Source organism: Pecten maximus, chromosome 18, assembly GCF_902652985.1.
Source record: "Pecten maximus chromosome 18, xPecMax1.1, whole genome shotgun sequence".
NCBI classification, from domain to species: domain Eukaryota; kingdom Metazoa; phylum Mollusca; class Bivalvia; order Pectinida; family Pectinidae; genus Pecten; species Pecten maximus.
In genome coordinates, this window is record NC_047032.1 from 28,143,215 (window position 1) to 28,170,085 (window position 26,871).

Consider the following 26,871-nt stretch of genomic DNA (forward strand, 5'->3'; position numbering starts at 1 on the left):
ATGGCGTGGGTTGCCGTTCTCTTCGTCCTACCACTGTTTGCCGCTAAAGGTAAGACTAATATTACTACTTACTGTATGTTTTCAGATAACTGTTTTACCAGATTAAAACAATCTTTGTCAAATGGCATTAACATCTAAAAAAAAAAAAAGTAAACTGCATATGTCATAATTAACATGCTATTAACACGTTTGTAAGACTAATATTACTACTTACTGTATGTTTTCAGATAACTGTTTTATCAGATTAAAACAATCTTTGTCAAATGGCATTAACAACTAAATAAGTAAACAGCATATGTCATAATTAACATGCTATTAACACGTTTGTCTTTTGGGCTAACAAACAAAACGTTTTAACTTATCATTACTACTGAGGCCGTATGTTACACTATTGAAAACGAATACAACTGTTATTGATGTTTAAAGTCACAGAATGAAAAACTGATATTCTAGGTGTCGTATTTATGATTCTTGGAAGAATGTGATATATGCTATCCTGCAGAATGAAAAAAAAATGAGATTTTAAATGTCGTGTTAACATTTCTTATGTACATGTAATTTAATAATTTTATACCTCATTATTATGATAATAACAAAGAGTGAGATACATAACAGAGTTGTTTTTTTTTTAATTTTTATTAACTATTGAATACATATGTTCTAATTTTATGGACTAAATATGTTAAGCTGTTTATAAGAAAACATAATTTTTAAGTATTCGAATAAAATGTCTGAATATCAAACAACTACATCTGTAAAACCATTAATAACAAATCTCTCTTCATAGCCATTGAAATACGATTTTTTATAAGTCCACATGCAATGAGGTTTCAGGCAAGTGACATATGAATTTTTATTTATCTAAATGATAAATTATATTTAACACTAAAGTGATGATGAGCTTTATCACAAAACACTATAACATTGTGAAAATGTTCAATTCCTTTCTCTACGTGGCATGGGACGTCATCTATTTAATTGGTGTACATGTAGTATACCATGTTGGGCTGTAAATATAGCCCTCAGAATTAGGGACGGATTCTTCCTTAGAATATCATTTTAAGGATTTGAGTTCATAACAGGCATGCAACCTAAACGTAATTCAACAATATCCAGATAACAAAATTGATAGGACAGAACATTCTAATATCAATTAGCTATAATATGCATATGTATTTGTGAATTAAAATGACTATACATATACATCAAATAACTTATCAAAACTATCGTTACACTTACAAACTTGACACTCAAGTAAACAAAATTAAAAAAAATAAGATGAAAAAAATAAAGCAAAAATAAATAAATAGATGAATGGATATTGATGTTACTTTTCGAAAATGACATATTATTCCTAGCGGTTCCATCCTGAAATAGCTGTAGCTGTTGATGTGATTTTAAAATTTAAAAAAGAGATATTTATCTCGTCAAAATCCATTCTGACAAATCGACTAATCATGATAATCAATCGTGATGACTTCTAGCTAGAAATTATTCTGAATCTTTAGATATAAGTCAAGATTATTATCTCAATTAAATGAATTTGGCACAGAAGAATGTATTGAATTAAATGTCTTTTTCTTTTGTTCTTTAGTGAGCTCACAATCGTGCGGAACAAAGAATGTTGGAGAAGTTGCTCCCGCCAACTTCCAGGATAACCTGGATACTGTGGCCAGGAGTAAGTGATGACGCAAAGCGACACACGTACATTAATCTAAATATTCTTTTATCATTTAATAGTTCAATAGTCTATTCAACTTGGAGCCTTACGAATCATAAGTATGTACATGTACTTATACATTTCAACAACATATATACACCGTGTAAGTTACCCGGTGATTCGCCTTTGTAATAGTACCTTGGGGTGTTTTTATTGGCTACGCCACTCAGAAATCGATTGTGACGACATATTATGGACAGCGACGTGACGTCATGAATTGTGAATGGCGCAACAAAAATGTTGTCTCCATTTGATTGTATGCTCCACATTTTTACTCTAAAACCTGTCAAATGTTAGTTTTCTGAGTATCTTAAAGGGGCATTCCTTTGTTCGGACATCAGAAACATGCTCAATTTCTAATGATGAAATACCGCCCGGTATATGTCCGAGCGATGATTATATCAGTGTCTGTGCTTACATGTAATGAAATAAAGCCGAAATGTACAAGAAAAATGCGTATCGTAAACAAAAACTATAAGTCTTTGCGGTAATTAGTGATACTTCGGGTCGAATTAAAAAGATTCAGGACTTAATACTCAAAGAACTTTGGTTTATCTTGAGAGTAAAACTGCCTTATTAATGTCAAGATTATAACTTTTACTACTTGGAAGAAATACATATTTTCCAGTAAGTTTATTTTTGACGACCTTAACTTTATTCAAACGAAGGAATGCCCCTTTAAAGTTTTCATTATGATATGGCTTATCTCCAATCGTCTAGTAAACGTATCATTACTAATTTAATGCATTTGAACGCCGACCGCCCAAGTGAAAGGCAAGTGTGTAACTACTGCAATACCCGAACGCCCTAATCCTTTAGTTTTTACTAAGGTATTTACCTCTGGTTAAGTGAGATTTTACGATGTTTGTCGTCAAGAACTTTTATCAAACATACAAGCATTTCCAAAGTGTTTTCTTTACAAACATCTTGTATATAATTTTACCCATAAAATTTATTTCACCAAACCTATTCATAGTTCTTACAAAATGGACATAGCACGTTTTAGACTAAGCTCATATAATTTGAATATTGAACAAGGAAGGTATATAAACCGTCAGAGAGATCATAGGTTATGTGAAGTATGTAATGCTAATGACTTGAAGATGAATTTCATATTCTACTGATGTGCAGCTGCTACACTGGCTATAGGCAAAACGTATATCAAGCCATATTATTAAAGACGTCCCAATGTTGTTTTTTTTTAAAGTTGATTCTTCTGTTGAATACCCGAGCTATTGGAGAATTAGATAGGTTAGGTTCAGTTTCAAGCGCCGTTGTAAGTATATATAATTTTGCCTTAACTTTCATTTTAATCCTACATAAGTCTACAGACATGTCGAATGGTTCAGATTGTATAACTAAAAGTATATATAACAGTATTTAATGTAAACTTTATTTCGTTTCTTTTGATAGAGTATATGACAACATTTTGTATCTTAAAAACAGAGACAGGATATGGAAACAAGCTTGAAAGCTTATACTAGTCCGCTTCCTTCAATTGGAATTTACATTATTGAGATGGACAGCAATAAACGAAATCTGAGAGAGAGAGAGAGAGAGAGAGAGAGAGAGAGAGAGAGAGAGAGAGAGAGAGAGCTTAATATTATCTACTAGAAGGAGAGGTTGTGCAGGAGAGGGAGAGAGCTTAATATTATCTACTAGAAGGAGAGGTTGTGCAGGAGAGGGGATAGGTGAAAGTGCAGTTGGCTTGCCAGCTTAATTATTAACAACATCGAATCTTTCATGATTATAATCATCTCCATTAAGAGAAAAAATACAGGGTACCAAATGATTATATAACAGTACTTCTTAGCTACCCATTAGTGGTCCTTACTAAGCTAATATAATACAACATGTAAAATTGTATATATAATACACGTAATTGAAGTAAACAGTGGTATTATTGACCGTTTCTATGGTACTAGTATATTGTGCATTTATTATAAATGAAGCGTATTGTATATAGTATATATTTAATATGCATTTATGATATATAAACATTACATATATATATATATATGCTTAATCTATATGTCAGTATTCATATAATTGTTATTCTGGGGCTTATAACAAGGATGTGTATCAAGAATTTCTTATGAATTGCTCTGAATAGAAAATATAGTAGTTAATGAAATGAATGATGAAGTATCAGTACATAAACACTATGATACATATGTAACTATCATTTGATATGAATGACATCATTTAAGTATACTGTAAATTATATACCTTGCGTTGCGTTCTTCTGTAGAACGATATATGACTTGTTAATTGATATAATGGTATGATTGTCCAATACTATCTGTATTATTGTATTATTGCATTATATTATGTCTACTCTCCAATGTGTCTTGTAACACAAGGAAATAAACGAACCTGTAAGTAAAGGAGGGGTTACACACATACACATGTTAGCCATTTTAGATGTTGTATGTTAATATAAATGTAGACTGACTTAAGTATTTGATGTAGCTGACATGCTAATGTATGTGATTGTCTTGGTAAAGGTTTTCAGATTGCAGGACTAAGAACTAATCTAACAAAATAAATCGAAATATATTAAACATCTCTAAGATCTTGTGTTTCTCAATAGAGCGTATAAATCGATACTTTGCAGGTTGTAGGTGTAAACTAAAGTAAAATAGATAGAAATGTTTCCTATTGTTTTATTTATGGTTTTGGTAATTTATGAATATGATGTTTTAGCTCCAGGAGTCGGGTACCTGGCAACTCAATACACGTTTGACTGCTGCGGAGTAATTACTAAATGGCACGCTGTTATCGGCGCTTTGGGCATTGTTAAATTCCAAATATGGCGGCCAAGTGGAGCGAACTACGATTTAATTGGCGAAAATGAGTACACATTTAACTCGGGTAAGTAGCAACAGGGACATGTTTGACCATGCTACATTTTATATTTATCACGAGGAGGAAAAATGACACGTTCGTACACGCAAATTAAGAGGGGAAAGTTATATATACTGATAAGAGATAAGAACAAATACAAATGTACTTAATTTCCTGTTACCATCGAAACAAAGCTAAAGCTTATTTGTCACCTTTCATTTTTGTAACGAATATTAGAGTCGAGCGCTTGCAAATGTTTCTCGGTTTCCTTAACTAGTGTAATACGTAATACGACCAGGGTATCCGGAAGTATGAGCGTCCTTACTTTGATGGATAACTCTCATCTAAATGTTTACCTTAACTAGTGTAATACGTTATACGACCAGGGTATCCGGAAGTATGAGCGTCCTTACTTTGATGGATAACACTCATCTAAATGTGTAATACAAACTTATCTCATTATCTCGGCGTGTAGTACATTGACACATGTTTTGTTTTAATTTATACACAGCGGACCAACTTACAGAGCAGATTCTCGGTGTGTCCACTGGTGAAATACTTACTGTGAAGCCAAATGATGTCATCGGATGGTCAGTATATGTGTATTTGATGTTTGTGTCGGATCTTTCTTTCGTAGAATCATATGCTTAGATAGTTTTCACGGAATAAAATTCAACAGTGTCATGTGAAATAAATATGATAAAATAAATCAAGAAATTATAGTCCTTTATTTCAAATAAATGTTTATTTTCGCGATACTTTATTCAACAACGGATAACGGATAATATATATAATAAAAAGTTTTCACATAGAAAAAAGTCAACTGTCATAGATAAAGACACATATAGAAATATCTGTATCGACAGAAATAAGAAATATGAGAAGAATAAAGGAAAAATGATAAAGTAAACATAAATTAACAAACGTACAATAATGAGATGGCTCAGCGCAAAACTCTCTCTACCTCAAGCATAGAGGTTATATTGAGACGACATGAGCCAACTACTTAAAAAATGTATTTATAATTTCAACTAATACATGTAACAATCATGCACACATTACTAATTATATTAATACTACTAACTCATTTGCCCTTAAATACGAATTTCTGTTTCGAAAATATATTCTAGATTTCTGTTCAGTACTTCACTTCAAGACAAAATGAGCCAAATAAGAAAAGAGTAGGTTAAGTTATGATTGTGACTAGTTATTTTCAAAATGAACCGTCTGTTTATTGCTGTATGGTTTGTATAGGTACAGTGCCGATATTGACATAATACCATACAAAGGCGTGTCTGGTTCCGGTGCCGTTCAGCTGACGATGGCAGCGCCCTCTACAGGCGATTCCGTAAACTGGACACCTGGAGCAACTCTTGGTGTGCGCACATATGCAGTTAATGCTCTAACAGGAGTTAGTGAGTATATAAATGATCTCTGTCGTTAGATTATTATTTTGTTTCGAAGAGAAAATCCAGAAGGGAAACAAATATAAGTTGCATTGATAACCTGAAACGAAACCTAGTTGCAAATAAACACAAATGTATGCAAAATATGTGTAAACTATTCATCAACAATAACAGAATTATATATCAATATAACATAGCAGCACAACTGACGAAGGAAGACAACTTTATAACTCGTGCCCTGACCGGGCCTCGAACTCACGATCTACGGTACCCAATGGCCTAGCCGGAAATACCACTGAGCTACATCCACGTTCTTAAAAAGGAACGTTTCAATGGCGCAGTAATGGTCAGCCCGATATCCCGACATAAGTCATAGTCGAAGAACTACACAGGCAAAATGACTTCATGTCAATTCAGGTCAATTTCGTGTGAAAAGGTTCCTGTCAAATTGTCTTAAAAGACAAAATAGTCAATTCAAGTCAAGAATTTGACTGGAATTTGACATGAGGCAAAAATATCATGTCAAAATCAGGTCACTTTCAGGTCACTTTCAGGTCACTTTCAGATCAGTATTTTTTTCAGGTCAAATTTACTACATTTTGCCTGTGTATCTTTGATTTTTGTGAAATCAAAACTCTACCCAGTAAATGTTATGCAATGGTTCTGCATATGTCGATCAATGAAATAACGTAAACTTGGACACTAACGTTCATTATCCATTGGTGTCTAATTTTAGATTCCTATCCGGCGTTTACAAACCTGGACCAGACCTTGACCTATCTGGACACAGACACCCCGCCCACCAGTCTTCTCACACTGGCCTACACTGACGCCGACCCACAGGATACCACCCTTACTGTCGCCATGACGACCACGTCAAACGAGTTTCAATTAACCACAGGTAATCTTGGCTTAGGTAAATTAACAATCGCATAAAGAACACAGTTTAAAGTTAATTAACATACATTTACACGTGTTGTAATGAAACACTATCTCTACCAGCAGAAAGACTACAACGAGATACAATATGTAGTCATTCGTGGGTATTCTATGGCAGAGATGTTAGTAATGGACTAGTTAATATGTTACATCAAGTTGATTGGTTAAAATATTAATTTTGATGGATGCATATACATATACATGTATATAACGAGGCTCTTTTAACAATGACATCGTCTATATAAACTAAGCTTTGAACTGCTACATAAATTACAGAACATACATGTTACATATGAACACGAGATGATTCGAAACCTAGAAATTGGTGAATGATCTGTAGTCTTTGTCCTTACCAAGGAAGCAACTCGCTTACAAACAGAAGTGCACACAGAGTTACATTACTAAATATTTCATTAAACCGATCAAAACCATTAATGGCGTATCAAATTACCTAATAGGTCTTTACGTAGTACTCGTGTTTTTATATATTAGTATACAAAGATAAAATTAACGTTCGTTCCATAAAAAAAAATATTGGTTACGCTTTTTCCTATCAGACCAAGTACAGCCCCAGACTGGCCAGTGGACGGTTGGTACCTACCCACTGACCTTTACCGTTACTGACCAGTGTGGTAATGTCGGAACCGGAACTCTCACTGTGGAGATCACAAACACCGTGAGTACACGTAATTCAATGATGAAAGACACATGATATGATGACGTCAGTGGTCATGTTTGTGAAAGCAGTTAGATTCTAATAATGCAAGTTATATAAGAGTTTGATACATCTTATTTGTCATATACAATGCATTCTGATTTTAATACCAATGTAAGATTTCTGAATAATTCGTACAGGCGCCGGATATGACAGCCATGGTTACGTCCGCTAGTGTAAGGGAGGACCTGACTGTCCAAACTCGCTTACAAGACCTGACAGTTACGGACGTACAGACATACACGTGTACCTACACAGGCTCCGCCCCCTTCAACGTGCAGCCAAAACAAACCGGAAGTACAAGTGAGTTCCGATTATTTGGATTTTTAGATCAACTGACCCAAAGGGTCAGGATGACCTATAGTCATCATGTTTCGTCCGTCGTCGTGCGCCGTGCGTAAACTTTTCACATTTCAAACTTCTTCTCAAATTTCAATAGTGGGATTGAGCTGGAGCTTGCCTGAAATGATCTTGAGATGGTCCTGACCAAATGTTGTTATTTGTCAGTTCGGTCAGAAATCCAAGATGGCCGCCATGGTAGCCATCTTGAAAAACACATTTTCAACTTCTTCTCCAGTTCCACTGGTGCAATTGAGCTTGAAATTGGTGAGGATGTTAAGGAAGGAGAGCCAACAAAGTGTTGTTATTTTTCGGCCTCGTAAAAACTTGACATAGCAGCCATGGCGGCCATTTTGCAACATGATTGCACAATCATTGTTTTCCTGAACAACACCTATTTCAAACTTCTCAAATTTCAACATTGGGATTCAACTCTAACTTACCAGAAATGATCCTGAGATGGTCCTGACCAAGTGTTGTTATTTATCGGGTCGGTCAGAAATCCAAGATGGCCGTCATGGCAGCCATATTGAAAAACACATTTTAAACTTCCTCTCCAGTTCCACTGGTGCCATTGAGCTTGGAATTGGTGAGGACGTTAAGGAAGGAGAGCCAACAAAGTTTTTTTTTTTTTTTTTGGCCTCGTAAAAACTTTGGCATTTATTAGCATTTATTAGCATAAATAATGGACGCAGGCTTGTAGCCTCTATATCCATATCAATATCAATACATAATACAATATAAATATTCCCTATGTAATTAATGGCTTTATATTAGTTTCTGTACATTCATGAATAAAAACGGTTATTTTTCCAATGATCATCTAACATTATTTCAAAATGTATGACAGAATCAGTATTGACAACAATTTGTGGCAAGCTATTCCATAAATCAATAACTTGGTAACTGAAAAAATGTTTCCTTCCATCAAGACGACATCGCTTTTTGAATATTTTCTTATCGTGACCTCTGGTTCTACTTATCTTGTCCATTAGGAAAAAAAGTTTTTTGTTATTCTACTATCGTATATGTTATTTACTATCTTAAAAACGTTAATCATATCTCCTCTGGTCCTACGGTGCTGTAGCGTTGGAAGATTTAACCTTCGTAGCCGTTCCGGGTACGAGATATTTTTAAATCCAGGGATCAGTTTTGTTGCCCTTCTCTGCACATTTTCAATGAGTTCTATATCTTTTACTTTTGATGGGTTCCAAACACTTGCAGCATACTCAAAGTGGGGTCTAACTAGAGCTTTAAATAGCATTTTGAACATGAGTTCGTCCAGATACACGAAAGATCTTCTTATCAGTCTAACTATACTGTTAGCTTTATTGACAATTAACTGTATGTGCGTTTTGAAGTTTAAATCCTCATCTACATGTATGGTGACACCAATGTCCTTTCCGTTCTTGACATGTTCCAGTTGGATTCTTTCTCCTCCCGATCCTTCCATATAGTATTTTCGTTTTTGAGTTGCTTTAAGCGAAAGAACTTTACGTTTATTAGGTCATCTGACCCGAAGGGTCAGGATGACCTATAGTCATCATGCTTCGTCCGTCGTCGTGCGCCGTGCGCCGTGCGTAAACTTTTCACATTTCAATCTTCTACTCAAGTTCCACCAGTGGGATTAAGCTGAAACTTGCCTGAAATGATCCTGAGATGGTCCTGACCAAGTGTTGTTATTTTTCGGGTCAGTCCGAAATCCAAGATGGCCGCCATAGCCGCCATTTTGAAAACACATTTTAAACTTCTTCTCAAGTTCCACCAGTGCTGTTGGGCTGAAACTTGCCAGAAATGATCCTGAGATGATCCCAACCAAGTGTTGTTATTTTTCGGGTCGGTCCGAAATCCAAGATGGCCGCCATAGCCGCCATCTTGAAAAACACATTTCAATCTTCTTCTCAAGTTCCACCAGTGGGATTAAGCTGAAACTTGCCTGAAATGATCCTGAGATGGTCCTGACCAAGTGTTGTTATTTTTCGGGTCAGTCCGAAATCCAAGATGGCCGCCATAGCCGCCATTTTGAAAACACATTTTAAACTTCTTCTCAAGTTCCACCAGTGCTGTTGGGCTGAAACTTGCCAGAAATGATCCTGAGATGATCCCAACCAAGTGTTGTTATTTTTCGGGTCGGTCCGAAATCCAAGATGGCCGCCATAGCCGCCATCTTGAAAAACACATTTTAAACTTCTTCTCAAGTTCCACCAGTGCTATTGAGCTGAAACTTGCCTGAAATGATCCTGAGATGATCCCGTCCAAGTGTTGCTATTTTTCAGGTCGGTCCGAAATCCAAGATGGCCGCCATAGCCGCCATCTTGATAAACATATTTTAAACTTCTTCTCAAGTTCCACCAGTGCTATTGAGCTGAAACTTGCCTGAAATGATCCTGATATGATCCCAACCAAGTGTTGTTATTTTTCGGGTCGGTCCGAAATCCAAGATGGCCGCCATAGCCGCCATTTTGAAAACACATTTTAAACTTCTTCTCAAGTTCCACCAGTGCTGTTGGGCTGAAACTTGCCTGAAATGATCCTGATATGATCCCAACCAAGTGTTGTTATTTTTCGGGTAGGTCCGAAATCCAAGATGGCCGCCATAGCCGCCATCTTGAAAAACACATTTTAAACTTCTTCTCAAGTTTCACCAATACTATTGAGCTGAAACTTGCCTATAATGATTCTGATATGATCACGACCAAGTGTTGTTATTTTTCGGGTCGGTCCGAAATCCAAGATGGCCGCCATAGCCGCCATCTTGAAAAACACATTTTAAACTTCTTCTCAAGTTCCACAAATGCTATTGAGCTGAAACTTGCCTGTAATGATTCTGATATGATCCCGACCAAGTGTTGTTATTTTTCGGGTCGGTCCGAAATCCAAGATGGCCGCCATAGCCGCCATCTTGAAAAACACATTTTAAACTTCTTCTCAAGTTCCACCAGTGCTGTTGGGCTGAATCTTGCCTGAAATGTTCCTGAGATGATCCCGACCAAGGGTTGTTATCTTTTAGATTGGTCTGAAATCCAAGATGGCCGCCATATCGGCCATCTTAAAAAACACATTTTAAACTTCTTCTCCAGTTCCACTGGTGCCATTGAGCTGGAAATTGGTGAGGATGTTAAGGAAGGAGGGCCAACAAAGTGTTGTTAATTTTTCGGCCTCGTAAAAACTTTGACATGGCAGCAATGGCGGCCATTTTGTAACATGATTGCGCAATCATGGTTTTCCTGAACAACACCTATTTCAAACTTCTTCTCAAATTCCACCGGTGGGATTCAGCTCTAACTTACCAGAAATTATCCTTAGATGGTCCAGACCAAGTGTTATTATTTATTGGGTCGGTCAGAAATCCAAGATGGCCACCATGGCCAACAGTGCCACTATATACTTGCTACAGAGAATGCATACTACAATAATATAAGGGTTTTGATTTAGAGTCAGATGACCGTTAAGGCCCCTGGGCCTCTTGTTAGGGTGGAATTTCAGTAGCCATTCGTCGGACCAATTTTGAAGATTATCCAAATCGTTCTTGAGTATTTTAACATCCTCGCTATTGCTTATTTGTCTGTAAAATTTGGTATCATCAGCAAAGAGCGGCGATTGGGACACTGGTATTTCTGGTAGATCGTTGATATATACAAATAATATTGGGCCCAATACACTTTTCTGGGGGATACCACTCATTACCGGGTACGATTTAGAGGATTCTCCGTTGACTATTACTCGCTGGCATCTATTTCTTAAGAAGTCTTTTATCCAATTAACAACCTGAAGGCTAACACCATATCCTGACAATGTCCTCAATAAACGTTGGTGTGGCACTTTATCAAATGCCTTTATGAAATCCATGTATATAACATCTAGCTCCCCGCCCTTGTCTATTATCTCTGTCCAATTTTCCAGTACTGTTAGCAATTGTTGTTGAGCTGACCTTCCAGATATAAAACCAAATTGTCTGGGGCTTAGAAAGTTATTTTTATCTATATGTTCAACAATGCTATCTCTCACTAATTTTTCGAGTGTCTTAACTATTATGCTTGTCAGGCTTACAGGTCTGTAGTTACCCGGGTCAGATTTGGATCCTTTTTTGTAGATTGTGGTTATGTTTGCCTCTTTCCAAGCTTGGGGTAGTTTTCCTTCTGATAATGATTTGTTAAGAATATCTTCCAAAGGTGAACTTATATTGTTTCTGATCTCTTTTAGAATTTTTGGGTGCATTCTATCTGGTCCCTGTGACTTGTTTTCATTTAGGTTCCCAAGTAATTTTTCCACGACATTCTGATTACAAACAATTTCTTTAAAAGGGTAGCTTGGATTCCTGTTTTCAAACTCAGGTAGGGCCCCGGGGGGTTCCTTGGTAAAACACTACTGAAAAAAATGGCTAGGGCTTCGGCTTTTCCCCTGTCTGTTACTGCCATCTGCTGATCATCTCCATTAAGTCCTTTTGACATGGCAGCCATGGTGGCCATTTTGTAACATCATTGCGCAATCATGGTTATCCTGAACAACAGCTATTTCAAATTTCTTCTCAAGTTTTCACCAGTGGGATTCAGCTCAAACTTACCAGAAATGATCCTGAGATGGTTCTGACCAAGCATTGATATTATTTGGGTTGAACCAAAATCCAAGATGGCCACCATGGCCAAAAGTGCCACTTTACTCGCTACAGATAACGCAAACTACAATAGTATAATGGTCTTGAGAGTCAGATGACCGTTAAGGCCCCTGGGCCTCTTGTGTCTCTCTTTTTAAATTAAATTATGAGCGAGGAGGGGGGGGGGGGGGGGGGGGGGGGGGGGGTTTGGTGTTAGCTTAGTCGTAACGCCGGCCATGTAACCTCAGGTGAAGATCCAAGGTGTGTGGAACGACGCTCCCTACCCGTGGCGTTTTGTGTTCCTCGGGAAGCCGAGAAACGGACAGGTCTGTGCTTTTGTGGTTGTTACACTCTGCCCTAATTGTTCTGGACGGCATGCGACGGGCCTCCCGTATGTTGTTTAGTTAAGTAGTCATCAACTACTACAAAGAAATACCCTCCTAAAAAAAGACTCTGGCTGTTCACGGGGCGAAAAATCCAGAAGAAGGAAAAAACAAAACTGTTAATCAAAGTCTGATTTGTCCTTGTCGAAGAACTTTCTACTGAATAAGATTTAGATTTATAGCAGGGTTAACACGGGCCTTGAGAAAGCCTTGAATTTCACCTTGGGCCTTGAATTTCACCTTGGGCCTTGAAAGTGCCCTGAATTTCACCTTGGGCCTTGAAAGTGCCCTGAATTTCATTCTGTAATTACCATGTCAAGTTGTATTTTGATCAAGTGAATAGTTATGAGTTGTTTTTTGTTCTCTTGTTTCCTCTCAATTTTACTTAGATGGCGGGTAAAATGGGCCTTGGATATTTAATTAAGACATTGAAAAAGCCTTGAAATGGCCTTGAATTTGGCCGGACATAATCCGTATGAACCCTGTGTAAATTGGAATCATGATATATTTGTGTTGGGTTACGATCGGGATTCCTACGGTGACATACCAAGTATGGTTATAACTGTATTTCTTGAAAACTTCAAGGCCTCGCTGGTTTTAGGTTTTATTGTTTGGATAATTGTTTGCGTTACAATAATATGTACCTCACAAAAATATACTGACAAACTCTCAATGAAAAAAATAACGATTATTTGTTAATGTATACGTCAGTAAGTGCCAATATACGCTAGTTTACAATCAATACCACTGTATGCTTCTTAAAAGATATGTTCTGAATTGATGCCATTATGACTGTTTAAGCTGGTTAGTATGATGGTAAGATTGGCCACATGTTTTCATGTTAATTTAAATCAGGTAAGATATGTAGCCCAGACACACGCTGACTTTTATACTATACATTTATTTACATTGAAGCACTGAAATATCAGTGCATTATCAATTAGCTCTATCCCAATGATAACTTAGCGGAACGTTTAAGTACTCAAAGCTCTAAATAAAGATAACCGCTACATTACAATCGGTTATGAGTTAAGAACGACTGTCCTAATGGTATCAACACGACCATCCTAGTGGTATCATCACGACTGTCCTAATGGTATCAACACCACTGTCCTAGTGGTATCAACACGACTGTCCTAATGGTATCAACACGACTGTCCTAATGGTATCAACACGACTGTCCTAATGGTATCATCACGACTGTCCTAACGTTATCAACACGACTGTCCTAGTGGTATCAACACGACTGTCCTAACGGTATCAACACGACTGTCCTAATGGTATCAACACCACTGTCCTAATGGTATCAACACCACTGTCCTAATGGTATCAACACCACTGTCCTAATGGTATCAACACCACTGTTCTAATGGTATCAACACGACCGTCCTAATGGTATCAACACGACTGTCCTAATGGTATCATCACGACTGTCCTAACGCTATCAACACGACCATCCTAATGGTATCAACACCACTGTTCTAATGGTATCAACACGACCGTCCTAATGGTATCAACACGACTGTCCTAGTGGTATCAACACCACTGTCCTAGTGGTATCAACACGACTGTCCTAATGGTATCAACACGACTGTCCTAATGGTATCAACACGACTGTCCTAATGGTATCAACACGACTGTCCTAGTGGTATCAACACGACCGTCCTAGTGGTATCAACACGACTGTCCTAATGGTATCAACACGACTGTCCTAACGGTATCAACACGACTGTCCTAATGGTATCAACACGACTGTCCTAACGGTATCAACACGACTGTCCTAATGGTATCAACACGACTGTCCTAGTGGTATCAACACGACCGTCCTAGTGGTATCAACACGACTGTCCTAATGGTATCAACACGACTGTCCTAACGGTATCAACACCACTGTCCTAATGGTATCAACACGACTGTCCTAACGGTATCAACACCACTGTCCTAATGGTATCAACACGACTGTCCTAACGGTATCAACACGACTGTCCTAACGGTATCAACACCACTGTCCTAATGGTATCAACACGATTGTCCTAGTGGTATCAACACGACTGTCCTAATGGTATCAACACGACTGTCCTAATGGTATCATCACGGCTGTCCTAATGGTATCAACACGACTGTCCTAATGGTATCAACACGACTGTCCTAATGGTATCAACACGACTGTCCTAATGGTATCATCACGACTGTCCTAACGGTATCAACACGACTGTCCTAATGGTATCAACACGACTGTCCTAACGGTATCAACACGACTGTCATAACGGTATCAACACGACTGTCCTAATGGTATCAACACGACTGTCCTAATGGTACCAACACCACTGTCCTAATGGTATCAACACCACTGTCCTAATGGTATCAACACGACTGTCCTAGTGGTAACAACACGACTGTCCTAATGGTATCAACACCACTGTCCTAATGGTATCAACACCACTGTCCTAACGGTATCAACACCACTGTCCTAATGGTATCAACACCACTGTCCTAACGGTATCAACACGACTGTCATAACGGTATCAACACGACTGTCCTAATGGTATCAACACCACTGTCCTAATGGTATCAACACCACTGTCCTAATGGTATCAACACGACTGTCATAACGGTATCAACACGACTGTCCTAATAGTATCAATATGACTGTCCTAATGGTATCAACACCACTGTCCTAATGGTATCAACACCACTGTCCTAATGGTATCAACACCACTGTCCTAATGGTATCAACATGACTGTCCTAATGGTATCAACACCACTGTCCTAATGGTATCAACATGACTGTCCTAATGGTATCAACACGACTGTCCTAACGGTATCAACACGACTGTCCTAATAGTATCAACACCACTGTCCTAATGGTATCAACACCACTGTCCTAATGGTATCAACACGACTGTCCTAATGGTATCAACACGACTGTCCTAATGGTATCAACACGACTGTCCTAATGGTATCAACACGACTGTCCTAATGGTATCAACACGACTGTCCTAATGGTATCAACACCACTGTCCTAATGGTATCAACACGACTGTCCTAATGGTATCAACACGACTGTCCTAATGGTATCAACATGACTGTCCTAATGGTATCAACACGACTGTCCTAATGGTATCAACATGACTGTCCTAATGGTATCAACACCACTGTCCTAATGGTATCAACATGACTGTCCTAATGGTATCAACACGACTGCCCTAATAGTATCAACACCACTGTCCTAATAGTATCAACACCACTGTCCTAATGGTATCAGCAAAGCTATGTTACGATATAGTATTCATTATTTTCTGCAGCATATGCATTGTTCCTGAACGGCGAGGCGAACCTAAAGTATAACACCCAGAACCAGTACACTCTACCTATTACATGTACAGATGATTTGGGTCTATCCAGTACAAAGGACATTGTAGTCAGCATCATAGAAAACTCACCCCCATCCATGAATAATCTCCCAAGTAAGTATTTAATAGAGCAATATGTATATGTACATGTATACTACTGAGTGTTGTGGTAATGGTAAGGATGTGTGTCGTGTGTTACTGATGTCTCTATTAATCGATGTTGTCATCTATAGCTATAGTATGACGGGTGTAGTCGTGACCTAGATTTGTATGGCAGGTGTCGACGTGACCTAGATTTGGATGGTGGGTGTCGTCGTGACCTAGATTTGTATGACGGGTGTCGTCGTGACCTAGATTTGTATGGCAGGTGTCGACGTGACCTAGATTTGTATGACGGGTGTCGTCGTGACCTAGATTTGTATGACGGGTGTCGTCGTGACCTAGATTTGTATGGCGGGTGTCGACGTGACCTAGATTTGTATGACGGGTGTCGTCGTGACCTAGATTTGTATGACGGGTGTCGTCGTGACCTAGATTTGTATGGCGGGTGTCGTCGTGACCTAGATTTGTATGACGGGTGTCGTCGTGACCTAGATTTGTATGGCGGGTGTCGTCGTGACCTAGATTTGTATGGCGGATGTCGTCGTGACCTAGATTTTTATGGTGGGTGTCGTCGTGACCTAGATTTGTATGGTGGGTGTCGTCGTGACCTAGATTTGTATGACGGGTGTCGTTGATGAAGCACAAGACGCTTACTATTCCGGAAGACATGGTCTTGTTTTACGTGTTCTTGTTCAGTCTCCATGCAAATCTATATTTTAGTTGATATTTCCCCCTCTTTTTCATCGATTTTGCGTTTGAACTATGGTTTTATAGCTTTGTAATGTACACATAATATTAACACTTTTCAATACAAATTACGGTTTATCTTTCTTTGAGCCAAAAGTGAATTGAATGCATATCATTTTTATTCATTATTTCATTGGAGGATTGTAACGTGCCATCCGCTATATGATAATGATTACATTATCTATTATATATAAAAGATCGCGTTAGAAACACTTTAATATGATATAATGTAAATTAACGTCGACATTGACTTCCCTTTAAAATTGTCGAATTGGCAATAATGATAAAGGAACATTTGCAAGACGCGCACTCGTCCGGAACACCTGGTCTGATTATTTAGGAATCGTTCTAAGGGCATACATGTCAAGGTATATATCCTGTTCGAACATTGTCCTCTATCGACATTGATTGAAATTAGTGTCGTGTATATGTTGGTAACTTCTGTAGGTTGTTCTTAACTGACCACCCTTGATTTATTACTAGATACGAAAAATGTGAATACACTGACCACAACGACCAGTTCGGAGATTTTCACTGCCATTGGTGTGGACACAGACTCAACAGATCTGGGCTATAACATGACATGTACGCCTGCAAACTGTCCATTCCAAATCCTCAGCTGTGAGTAAAACACAAAGACAATAGGAACATTTATCGTTATCATAACAATAGCTCAAATGTGTTCCCCGCCAAACACCAATATATTACATAGAAACGTTGAAAATACACTCTTTAGCATCAAACTGCTCCATACGTTTGTGTCGACCTTGTAGGACTAGTTCATACTGCAAAGGGGTTACATTTCACGGAACTATTTTATCGTGGTTGTCTCGGTTAAGTTAGTTTGTCGGTATCAAATTTTGTACAACCAGGCTTTGTAAATTATTTTGCTCTTGACACTTCTATAAATTGGTCTGTAAATATCCTATGAGTATATTTGGTGTGAACATAGAAATATCCCATAACTACTTATATTCGCGCTAAATTTGATGACCACGCATAAAGCGGAAATAAATCCTACGTCAATTTTACCAACTATACAGTATTGCTTGGGGAAGTGTGGATGTCAGGAGTCCTCAGTCCTCCGACAGAGCCTATCACCAAATTTCGAGGATTTAAAGTCCTTCGGCATAGCATATCATCAAACAATTAAAGAATGTACAAAAGTCTGAAAAAAAATAGAACATTACCTTTAAATATCAAGAATATTTGCCTAATTAAGGATATAAAATTGCATGATGCGGTTAATTCGTCCTTCTAGGTCTCCTTCATGATGCTTTAGGTCGAACACTCTTAAAAGAACGCCAGAATATTAGGAAATACAATAAACGTTGAAATTTACTGGAGGTAAATAACGCGGAGTCCTCTTGATCGCGAAAGTTTCCCCCACGCTTATTATTTTGATATCCTTTTGCCTGATCTCGAAATACAAGTGGATCGATTGATCGCGAAATTAACCCCTCGCGTAAATAACCACGTTTACAGTACATGAAAACATAGCTGTGGTGAAAGAGTTGATGGAGGAAGAATGAAAAAAGTTACGCCATTATTGCATCTCTTAAACGAACAAAAGCATCACAGACTAAATTGTATTATTAATGTTCCAGCGGGTAAGATCGTGGCTACAGAAGATCTAAACTTACACAAGACACCTGCTTACGATGTCAAAGTGTGGATAAACGATAAATGGTCACTGGTAGGACCGGAAACCCTGAGCGTTACAATTACAAGTATGTATCTACCGACCTTCATTACATTCGTTTTATAATACGAAATAATTATAGGAGACCATGTAAAGAAGATATTTCTAGACATTTTGAAACGATACAGGAATCATCTATTTTTGAGATTTTATTGAATGGAACAAGAAATTTAAAACATTTATTTTAGAGACATTATGAAATGATACAAGGGGGTGTTACGTTCTTCGACTAAGCTTAATATACTTTAGCACGTTAGTACTGTACAGTTATATGTTATACAATCAAGCGGAATCAACATATAACTGATGCATAACCCCATCTTTTAGATTGAACAAATAAATCATGTTTAAATCAAACAAATAACTGATGTCCAATTTCCATTTTTTTTAGATTGAACAAAGAAAATATGTTTCATCGAACAAATAATAACTGTGCCTGATACTATTTTTAGATTTAACCAATGAAATATGTTTAAATCAAAGAAATAACTGCTGATTTCTTTAAGATATTAACGACAAACCCGAGATCAACAATATTCCAAGTGGACTTATCGTGGCAGTTCCTGAGAACTCCGCCTTATCCAAGTATATAATAAATGCAGACGTAACGGATGCAAACGCTGGAGACACACACAAATTCACAGCCGTGTTCACCCCGGCAGAGGGCGCCAATTACTTCCGGCTCTATAACAAGGGTATGTTACTAGATGATTCCTGATACATGTAGTTACATTTAAGATCTTTTGGTTTTACAAAATTGCTGTTTGCATTAGGCTAACCGTGTTTTAAGATAGAACACAATAAGGATTCTTGTCGATTATACTGAATTGTTTTTGAGACAATTAAGGCAGTTTATGTAAAATTTGTCTCGTGCCGTACATACAGGTATTTATCACATAAGAAGGTGTTACCGAAATACCACGTGAACATAAAGGGCTGAACACAAAGAACTGTGCCAGGTGAGTTTTAGGAGCCAGCTACAGGTACTGTCCTGGGTTCACAGAAATACTTATGTCAACTTTGTCACTGTATGGCTTCAAATGATGAAGCTGTGCAAAGCAGGGTGTGTTATAACCTCAGGCCAATTGACAGAACAGTAAGATAATCTCCTGACTTGAGGGAAAGGATTGTAGATCTCCATCTGAGAGGCCTTAATCAGACCAAAATTACATATATAAACGAAATACCAGTGTAATTTAGGTGGAAATGTCACGATAAGCTGTAAAACCATTAACAAATAATTGGTTAACAGATTTAAGAAGACAAACTATCGAAATGAAGTCATTAGATAGTAAAGATAAGCTGTTTCACATTACATTTTAACCTGTCTAAACCGTAAGTCTTTGCCGGTTTATGGAGGTGTCCGGTATGTAGAGGTACAATGTTTAGTGATATATATAAGTTCAGAAAAAAATAATGCAAATCAAATTAAGAAATGATAATGTTATAATGTTATATTGAAAAAATAAAAAGACATTGCTTTAAAAATTAATTGCAAAGAAAGAGATTAAAGTAAAAAAAAAAAAAAATCAGTGTAATTCCAAATGGTATAATAAATGTAAATTCACCTTTTCCCAGAACCAACCTATAGCCTTATACCCGTAATTAGCACACATTGTTCTGGTTCAGGAAATAAGATTATAGAGCCCGAGGTACAATTTGCCTCAGGGCAGTTGGACACAGCATCCTATGTACCATTTACCTGTAAAACTGACCTGTTGGAACTACATCGTTTTCTATTCCCATTCAGTCAATATCTATCATAATATGTGTCACTCATACATTTTGAATTGAAATGACCTGCCAAACATTTTATGTAACAGATACAGGTCATGAATGTACAATGGTTGTTCAAGTTAAATGTTCAAACTTTAAAAAAAAAATGACATAAGCCCAGCTGCAGTTGGTGTATGGAATGTTTGATAAGAATATACTTAACTCAAACATGAAAATTATATTAATCTATGTTGATTTACATATTGACTTCTTATTTTCTATACATACTTCCTTTATAATATCAAAGACATAAAGTATTAGAACCAGTTTGAAATAAAATATCCTTTTATTTCAAATATTTTTTTTTTAATAATGACTTTTAACTGTTGTAATAATACTGTAATAGGAATGGACAATCAAATAATTTCAAAAGTGTCAGATATAGACAGTCACAAGTCTGTACCTATATTCTATATGACCTTGGTATAGGTCAGCCTGAGTTTCTCTAGTCCTGACACCATACCAGACATGATGTCAGGGCCAGAGGAAACTCTAGGTAAAGGTAAGGTGTGATGACCAGTTTCCATCTAACAATTAAGGGGGTCTTTATCTAGTTAGATGACTGTGTGTACACCTGTCCAGATCTTCACACCTTACGAGGTAAACTTGGAGGAAGAGGTCAGTGTAAGTCTGTCTTTTCTCCACACCCCTGTAATCAGGCTTGATATACAGGTAAATATTGACCTGGAAGTCTGGAAGTTGTGGAGGGGGGGGATATTGTATCTTATATAACTGTTAAAAGAACTCCATGTATGACCAGGATTTAATGAGCCAGGTATAACAAAAAAAGTTGGTTTACCAAATGGAAATTTAAGTCTGATGTTAAACTGTAAATCAATATTAGACATTCGATCCGGAATGTGCTATCAAGGTGATAAAAAAACAAGAACTTTCTTTTGTATTGTATGTTAAGATAAATATAAACTGTTGGAGGTAAAGTATTTGAAATATTAAAAACAGTAGTACTTCGATTACAAGATATTTCCAGTATACAATCAAACTCTACATTTTGAGAGACCACAAACAACTTGGGGGAGATTTATCTTATATAACTGTTAAAAGAACTCCATGTATGACCTGGATTTAATGATCGAGGCAGGTATAACAAAAAAAACCCAAATAAATGGTATACCAAATAGAAATGTAAGTCGGTCTGATGTTAAACTGTAAATCAAAATTAAGCATTGGATCCAGAATATGCTATCAAGGTGATAAAAAAACTGTTGGAAGAAAAGAATTTGAAATATTAAAACCAGTAGTACTTCGAGCACAAGATATTTCCAGTACACAATCAAACTGTACATTTTGAGAGACCACAAACAACTTGCCAAATACATTTTAATTTCTATTAATTTACGTGGCTTGTTAAAACTCTTCAAATCAAAGGAATGCTATCAAACATTTTTCAACAAAGTGCCAGATCTATTCATTTTATATAGAGTTTACTAATAGAAAAAAATCAATTATATTAGATGCTGTTAGTTAACCAACTAAAAATGAACCAACAAAATAATAAGATATTATAAACAAAGATAAAACAGTAACACATATCTTATTGTTACATGTTTAAGGAGTCTTAAATGTATAAGAGTATACATCTATCTATAAACTTTATGTATACGTGCAGGTTACAGGTACATGTAATACATGTGGAACCAGGTAGGATTGGAGCCTGATAGGACTCCAGGTAAACTTGGAGTGCACTCGGAGTGCACTCCAAGTTTACCTGGAGTCCAAACGGAGTGCACTCCAAGTCCAAACGGAGTGCACTCGGAGTGCACTTTGTGTAACCTTTAGTCTACACTCAACTGTATTTATCACATAAGAAGGTGTTACCGAAATACCACGTGAACATAAAGGGCTGAACACAAAGTATATCCGAGCATGTTTTATTGTGTTTTTATCATATTTTTTTAACATCAAGGTGTGCTTTTCTTAGTGACTCCTCTCTTTTTTAATCATTTAACCAAATCGTTGAATACATAAGTGGAATGAACAATATATAAAATGAAATCACAACTCTATGGTCCATGCAAAGATTCCTTTTGTTTGCTTTGTAAACACATTTCTTCAAAAACTTTTTGGAAATGCTGAATCAAAATGACAACATTCGTAAACTTTTAAAATATGTAAACTTCTGAAATATTGCTAAACGTCTAAATTCACATGTTTTATTTGTCGGATGGACGAAAATGACGCAAACAGGAAGTGACATCATCAAGTAACGGAACTAAAAGCGATCTATGCATCCGGTTTGACCCTCCGATTTTATGAATATGTCTCTCATGAATTCAAACGATAACTCAAAAATTAGTGTCACAAAAGCACGATGAACAAGTATATTCTAATTAAATCCCACCTTTATAATATCCGACAACGCATGGCAACAATACAACTTCTACAGTGAGAGTGAAAGGTAAAAAGCTGCTGCAAACTGCTTTATTGTAAAAATGGTAAATATCTCTGATTTCCAACAGCTGGAATCATAACACCAAAGGTAGCACTTGACTACGAAGAATTGCTCGCCAAGGAAATGACGTCATTCAATGTAGCCATGACAGTAAACGACGGTCGAGAGGAATCGACGACAAAGTATTTCACTATAGAAGTCTCGGATGTTAACGAACAACAGACGGGATTTTCTCAACCAACATATCAAATAACAGGAGTTGAGGTACGCCATACTCAATGATATAAACTAAGCGAATTATGTAACTTGAATCTCTATGTAACGAAGTGGGTACCATTCCCAGATGTGATATCATACCGTTTCCTTAAACGAACCGATTTACTCGCATATGATATTCAATGTAAAAGACTTAAATATATTTTCTATCGATTTTCGTTTTGTTTGATACTTTTCCACTGATATACGTTTCAATATACTCAGCGTACAAGTTTACCTCTTCTGTTATGTTTAAGAGTAAACACAGTTTTAGTATTCTGTTATTTTCTGAAGGAAAACACCATTTTTTTTACTAAGTTCCATTAGTAGTTACCAATAGAAATCAACAATAAAGCATTATTTATTGATGTATTAACAAAGTAAAACATCTCAAAACAAGTCTTTTGACAAATTCCATACTAAGATATACGTTATTTTCAGAGAACCACAATTTTCCCAGACCTCAGTCCTACGTTGGCCAATTCTGTGATTGATCCTGACGACACACGAGACACACAGACGCTGACCATGGACTGTGGGGCCAACACGGGGTTGTTCTCCATGGACCCCAGCACGGGCCGCGTCACCAAGACAGCGGAGTACGACCTTGACGCCGCTAAAAAGACGTCCGAAACGATCACATGTGTTGGTCAGTGTTTTAGTTTGTTATTTCTATCAACAGTGATGTGTTCACGGAAACACTCTTTCTTATTTCGGTTCTTGATATAAGTATTTTTATTGGCTAAAATAAAAAATTGTATCAGTCAATAACGTAGTAAAATGACGCCGCCATTTAATTTTATTGGCTTAAAAACTGAATCAGTTCATAACGTAAAAAATAACACCGCCGTTTCTAACGTCGCTTTTGATTGGTTGATACAGTGTCGTAATAATTCATCCCTAAGAGAATTGTTCACAGGGTTGTGTACAGTCGATTGCATTATAAGGATTAGCTTCTCAGTTTATTTAGAGTAAACTCCGTCTTTATCTTATGTTTCTATAACATAGCAAATACGTGTATATTAAAGTTAACCCTTACATAACTGTTTGAAGGTAAGGTATATATGCGACAAACTTTAAGAAGTTTGCTTAAGTCTCAATATCATATACAACGATATATGAAATCCTTGGTAAAGAAATCAATAATAATGATAAAATTAACTATTGATGACGTCACTTAAGTGAGTCTTTGTTACAGTGACAGCCACTGATGAAGCAGGACACACAGTCACCACAAACCTTGATATCGTTATTAACGAAGAAAACGACAACCCGCCCATACTCGATAAAGATACATACACTTATTTTTTGCCGATCAATAGAGCGGCGGGGACACAATTCGGCAGGTGTATCTCGACGGATATTGATGTCCTACCTGACCACAACGACACAGCGTACACACTGACTGGGGGATCAGGACTGTTCGGCCTCACGGACCAATGCAGGTAAATCGGGTAGTACATTGTGGCTGGTATATCTAATTTCTCATCATATCCTCTTTCCTCAATAAGCGTTGCTATGATATAGCATTATGTAATACATTTGTTTTATATATATATATAGATTGTACAACAACGTCAACTTCAGCACGACCACATATAAAGTTGGCGACACGTTTCCAATGACATTGACTGCCAAGAACACAAATGGTTTGAAGGACACAGCCTCCGTAAACGTTGTTCTTATCGACCCCGTCACCACTTCGGCTCCTTCCGCCACCACTACCACCACAACAGCGGCCCCCGCCTCTTCGCTAGCGTTCCCCGCCTTTGGTGGTAGCGGAAGCATTTCCAATTTCCTCGATGACCCGGAGACTCTTGCCTGGTTTATACCGACGATGATTCTGCTGGCCGCCATGTTGGCATTGCTTGCATACATGATCTACAGATGTATACGCAGCCCAGAAGCCTTTGCTAAAATTGGAAAGTTATGGTTTGTATCCGAGGCACTAGTAGTACTCTCCTAGGTTGTGTTGTTTTGTAGAAATAAATAAGGAGAATCATAAGAAAGTTATGAGATAAATCGACATTGCGATTTTTTTTAAATCAAGTTTTAATAACAACAAGGCGGATAGGATTTAACACAATTTTCATTATGACACTTATATTAATCCACCTGATCACTCCTATATTTAAAATAGTTCTCACATTAATCCATTGTTCTATGAAACACGAAATCTAATTTCGATACCGATGGCAACTTAAAATATAGGATATACTGTCTGAATAAGCTCCTACTCACCGGTAATAATAGATATATTTGTATATACATGACATTACTGTCAAAGCAGGCGATATTACGATTATTACAGAGATAGGTATTACCTAATGTAGATTTGATAGTAATTCTTTCTGCTTGTGCTATAGCAAGGGAAGGTCGTTCAGGTGCAAATGGCGAAGTCGTAGTAAGAGGATCACGAAGGTCAACACGCCGAAGAAGACCAAGGTCAAAAACAAAAAAGGAAACAAAGGTTAGTGCTCTTACGGGTTTATATCTTTTCATTTTATTTATTTCATTGATAATTTCCCTTCTGGATCTGAATGTCCATTCTGTTGATCCCCAAGTTTGGTCATAAAGAGACAAAATAGGAATAAGGAAAGAAAAGAAAAAAAAAGAGACAAAATAGCTGTTTGATCCAGTTATATGTTTATTCTTCCGCGTATACTATTTAATTGCCAAAAATTAATATCTAACAGGTGTGTAAAGGTACAATCCACATTCTTTTTCTTTAAAACAAAATAAAACTACCTTCCAGAGATGTGTTATTCAATTGCTATTGTTTTTAGTGCGCCAGTTGGAAAACAATGATTCTAAGTACGAATGGAACATTTGGTCTCACGCTGATTTCGGAAACACTACGTAAGTAAGAAAACATTGAAGTACTAAATATCGTTAGAGAACCATTCCAGAATACTATTTTTAGTACGTGAATTTTGACCAAGTTGTTTGTCAAATAAACTATAAATAGATATTTTCATATTATTTAATTTTCCAGCAAAGCATACGCAACAATAATGTTGATTTCAGCCACACAGAAATTAACACAACTCCCTGATTTATTTTTATTTCCAGAGTCGAACATCGTTAGAGAAGTGAGACGATGGCCTGATGTTCTAGACATCAATGATCTTTGGAGACGACGTGATGATCCTTATATCGAATTGTGTCGTATGTTTCCAGTAAACACCAGGGGAAATATCAGCCACAACCCAGTGTTAATGGGTGTTATTCGATACTGTTGATACTAATGTGAACCGTATCACCGGCTATGATAATGGATTGATCTTATTTATTTAGTGCGAAATGATTTTTGTAAATAACCAAATCATTGTTTATATTCACCATTAATTAATGAAAATGTAGTTACTACTGCTGAAAACAAATACTATTGTTTGGACTCGATGGGAAAGGCATCAGGAGAAGAGAATGTTTCATCATTTCTTTCAACACTTGTACGTTATAGTAATTTTTGTTTTGTACAGTATTTCTCATTCCCTAATGACATATACTATGAAAGCTTGGGGGAAATGAGAACCAATGTTTTCAACATTAGCTGAATAAAATTTTACGGAGACGTTAATTT

General features: G+C 37.0%; 1 protein-coding gene across 1 annotated transcript; it reads left to right on the forward strand.

Annotated features, from left to right (window-relative positions):
* On the forward strand, window positions 1–26,871 carry LOC117316346 (protocadherin Fat 4-like). Its single transcript, XM_033870886.1, has 19 exons — window positions 1–49; window positions 1,595–1,678; window positions 4,427–4,594; window positions 5,079–5,157; window positions 5,822–5,982; window positions 6,710–6,874; window positions 7,470–7,588; window positions 7,768–7,930; window positions 16,249–16,410; window positions 17,629–17,766; window positions 18,753–18,875; window positions 19,354–19,542; window positions 23,101–23,297; window positions 23,730–23,937; window positions 24,487–24,733; window positions 24,852–25,220; window positions 25,655–25,758; window positions 26,075–26,147; window positions 26,361–26,871. The coding sequence occupies exons 1-19, from the start codon at window positions 1–3 to the stop codon at window positions 26,374–26,376; spliced, it is 2,814 nt and encodes a 937-aa protein (XP_033726777.1). The 3' UTR covers window positions 26,377–26,871.

Bases quoted from the DNA above. Each gene is read 5' to 3' on its own strand.
- LOC117316346 (XM_033870886.1), top strand. From the start codon at position 1: ATGGCGTGGGTTGCCGTTCTCTTCGTCCTACCACTGTTTGCCGCTAAA. The intron at 1,679-4,426 runs GTAAGTGATGAC...ATGATGTTTTAG, and splicing joins CCTGGATACTGTGGCCAGGA to CTCCAGGAGTCGGGTACCTG. The intron at 18,876-19,353 runs GTATGTATCTAC...GATTTCTTTAAG, and splicing joins CCTGAGCGTTACAATTACAA to ATATTAACGACAAACCCGAG.